Raw genomic sequence first — 4,055 nt, 5'->3', positions numbered from 1 at the left:
TTCAATGTTGAAAGCAGTGTCCCACGCAAATAGTCCATCATTTTCCAAAATTAAAGTTTGGTTACATTCTTCAAGAGGATCTAGAGTTCGATTATCATATTAGAGTTACAACTTCCAACGATGCATGATATAATATAAACTGATTTAAGGTTCGAAAGAAGATAAAGTAGTGTAAAATTTTTCTCATTTTTTTCTTTATCTAGGGTGCAATCATATATAATTACATATCAATGAAGTGCGAGTAAGATTTTCTTAAAGAGAGAATGCAATAGTCGGGTGGTCCGGAAATGATTGGGCCTTGATTTAACCAATACATACATAAAGATACTTGAAAACTAAGGTAACCTAATTTGTTTCGTCTTCTATCCCTTGTTCAATAAAGAGAAGAGATTCCTCCAGTAGCCATCAAAGCTGATTTCCAATGTCAACATTTGATTGGTCTTAATTTAAGATAAGACAACTTTAAATGAAATTAATGATGATCATCTAATTAGTGGTGGACCATTTTCCTTCAACTATTAGGTGATCATACAATCAAAGAAAAGAGATAGATAGGTCATTCATAAGAGGACAATTAATAAAATTATACATCACACACCAAATAAAGATATAGACAACCAAAAGAGAGAGCGGATTTTGAAACAGAAGGAAAGAAAATGGAGTAACTAAGATGCCACTTGTAAAGTTGCCAACCTCTCTCTCTCTGTATATTTTCCTAGATGACTCAACGAGTTGATTTCATCAAGTTTGAAGTCAACTCACCTCCAAGTCCAAATATGTCGAGTAAACTCAATCAAGTTCCCGGGTTTTGATGGTCAAAAGTGCATCTTGTTTTTACCACGAATTATGATCCTTGATTAACATTAATTATTATTTTATTGATATTTGTGGGTTCTTCAATTTTCTCTCTCTTATAAGAGAAATAAGGTGATTCACTTATATATTATATTTATAAATGTAGAATAATACTGAAGTGACCTCAGGCTAGAACCTCATATCATACTTCTTGACGTGAAAGTGTATGGGACCCATAAATGTTTTTTATCAAGATACGAGTGAAAAAAAATCCATGGTTCCTATCCACTTTCACGTCAAGAAGTATAATATGAGATTCCAGCCTGAGTTCACTCCAACACGACTCATAAATTTATTAAATTTACTTATGACGACCTATGCATTTTGTTATCATTTTTGATTGGATGATCCATTAATCCAATTAGAACGTGATCATAAATGGATAAATATCTTTTATTATCACTGGAGATTAAGAATTGATGAACTTTTCATAGCTCCCATTTTACTAATAGGATTCATCACTACTTTAACTACTTTGTGATGAATTAACTAGTTACTCGAGATTCATGATTATTCCATTTCCTGATTTTAGCAATATAAAGCGGGTCGAGTAAACTCAACCAAGTTCATAGTCGGCTAGAAGAGTTTTAAAACTATACGTACATACACCTTAGTCTCACATTTAATTTCATAGCTTGGTGTGCTATAAAGAAACGTTGGTCTATCAATATAAGTTCTCAAGAAATATCAAATAAGAAAACTTTAAACCGAAGATGTGAAACATTTCGTTGTGGATTCCAGATAGACAGCCGAAGATCTTTTTTCTTCTCTTATCTATTATTAACTAATTAAAAAAGAAAATTAAATCAACCGTCCAAAAGAAAAGAAAAAAAAAACACACACACACATTAATACAGATTACAGATTGAGAAAGCAAAAAAACCCAAATTTTATAACTAAAATCCCCCACCGCCCACCAATTTAAGGACCACCACACATCACAGTCATCTCTCTCTCTCTCTCTCACACTCTCATGTCCACAAGCACGTCATCCACACAACAGCTCCCACCAACAAAACAACCAAACAAACCAACCCATCTCATAATCTTATCTCTTTAACCTCACTGTCTTCTTCCCTCAAACCCAAAAGACAGTAGCAAACTTTTGGTAGGCCAAACCTGTTCCCTTCTTCCTTCTTCTTAACGGTTTCCGACCCAAATCTTCTCTCTTTCTTCTACTCTACTCTTGAATCTTTAAAAACAAAAAAAAAACAAAAAAACAAAACAAAAAGAAAAAAAAAAGACACTACTTTGGGTCTTAATTTGAACATGGGATTTATTGATTTTGTATCATCACCATATGATTAAGAAAATCTACAACTTTTTGAGTCTTTGGGATTTTGGGTTTATATCTCAAATAATTTCTGAACTTTCTGGCGTTGGTTTCTCATTAAGATTAAACCCAGAATCAACAACTCTAGTTTCACTTTCAAGAGCATCAACTCTTGCACCAACCTCTGTAGCTTTCTTCCTTATAGATGCTGCAGACATATCTTGAAGCTCTTCTTCTTCTTCTACTACAAACTCTGGGAAGTTAAGTTGAGCTGATCTTCCTCTCAAGTAGAAAACAGCTATGTCATACGCACGTGCGGCAGCTACTGGTGTAGAATAAGAACCAAGCCAGATTCTTGACCTCTTGTTTGGTTCTCTAATCTCAGCCACCCATTTTCCCCACTTTCTCATCCTTATACCTCTATAAGGTTTCTCTCTTTGCCTTCCTTTACGTGATTCTCTACTTGCACAACACTCTCCTTCCATGACCATAAGGGCTTCTCTCTCTCTCTCTCTCTGGCTCTGATTTTTGGGGGTTTTGTTAATATCACAACTGTTTGAGGGGGTTTTATAGGAAAAAGTTAAGGATATAAGAGGAAGGAAGAAGATGGTTTCGGTGTTAATTTGTTCCACCGTTTTTTTCTTCTTTCTTTTTTCTTCAAATGAAGTTCATAAATAAAGCCAGCACGCAACACCTGGTAGTCCACTTGGATGATTTATAGGGACTACTGTGGTGCTTTAGTTGGTCCGGCTGCAGTCATTGGCCGCCACATGTACATAAATTGTGGTGCATAATGGAGATTCTGTACCCACGGGAGAGGGTTTGCTATTTGACTCTGGACCTTTCTCGGTGAAATATATGTACCAATCATTTTGTTGGAAATTTTAGTGGTTTAGAGTTAAGGGTGTTTGTTGTGTCACATAATGGTTGACAACAAATGTGTATCTCGATGGTAGATCCAACGACATACATATATATATATATATAGGGATGGTTCAAGGGCCATATGTAAAAACATATGAAAAAACAATGGTTTTTCAAAATATGGGTTAGAGGTTGTGGATTGAGCTGATTTTTTGGAAAGATAGTCACTGTGATGAGAAGATCATCCTCACAAAAAATCAGCTCAATCAGAAATTTCTAAATCCATCAAAAGTGACTTACAAATTATTGATAAAAATTGGTAAAAAATCGACGGTCCACATTCTAAATCACTTTTAATGGGGTTTGAATAGGGCTGTCAACGGATAGCGCTATATTCGAATTCGAATTCGAAAAATATATCGGATATCCAATAATATCCGAATCGATAAAAAAATCTTACAAACTACCATCGTCCTCAATCAGTCCATCTGTAAACAAAAAATAAAAAAACAAATCAATTTTCCTTTTTTTTCAACTCCAAAAATGATAATCTTCCAAGTATTTCAGTTTAAAAATCGAAAAAAAATTGGGATTTTACTGTGTGTGTGTGAGAGAGAGAGAGAGGATGCATCTTTGGATGCTCGTTGGCTGGTGAAGGCGGTGGATATGGAGCTCGCACAGTCAAGAAAAAATGGTTTTACTATAAAAGAGAGAGAGAGAGAGAGAGAGAATATGTACCTGAACAATGGCCGACCGGAGAAGACGGTGATTATCGAGCTCGCACAGCCGAAACCACCTTGATGAAGATGGAGGTCATGGCTGATTCTTCTCCGTTTGGTTGGGAGAAGATAAAGTTATGAATTTAAGTTTCGTTGTATAACATGAATATACAACCTCATATATATATATATAAAAGTTTTGTTGTGTAACATAAGTACATAATATACATATTATTTCGAAGCGGATATTATCGAATCGAATGTCGTAATATCCGAATTCGTATCCGAAATTCATTCGAATACTAAAATAACATCCGAATCCGAATCCGAATCCGATATCCAAA

General features: G+C 34.9%; 1 protein-coding gene across 1 annotated transcript; it reads right to left on the bottom strand.

Moving 5' to 3' along the window:
• Nucleotides 1–2,208: 2,208 nt before the first annotated feature.
• LOC147403807 (ethylene-responsive transcription factor ERF010-like) lies at nucleotides 2,209–2,613 on the bottom strand. Its single transcript, XM_086437581.1, has one exon. The coding sequence runs from the start codon at nucleotides 2,611–2,613 to the stop codon at nucleotides 2,209–2,211; it is 405 nt and encodes a 134-aa protein (XP_086293707.1).
• Nucleotides 2,614–4,055: the final 1,442 nt, after the last annotated feature.

Source organism: Akebia trifoliata, chromosome 4 (assembly GCF_017979445.1).
Source record: "Akebia trifoliata isolate Shusen 1 chromosome 4, ASM1797944v1, whole genome shotgun sequence".
NCBI lineage: Eukaryota > Viridiplantae > Streptophyta > Magnoliopsida > Ranunculales > Lardizabalaceae > Akebia > Akebia trifoliata.
This window is presented reverse-complemented; position numbering and strand designations above follow the sequence as displayed.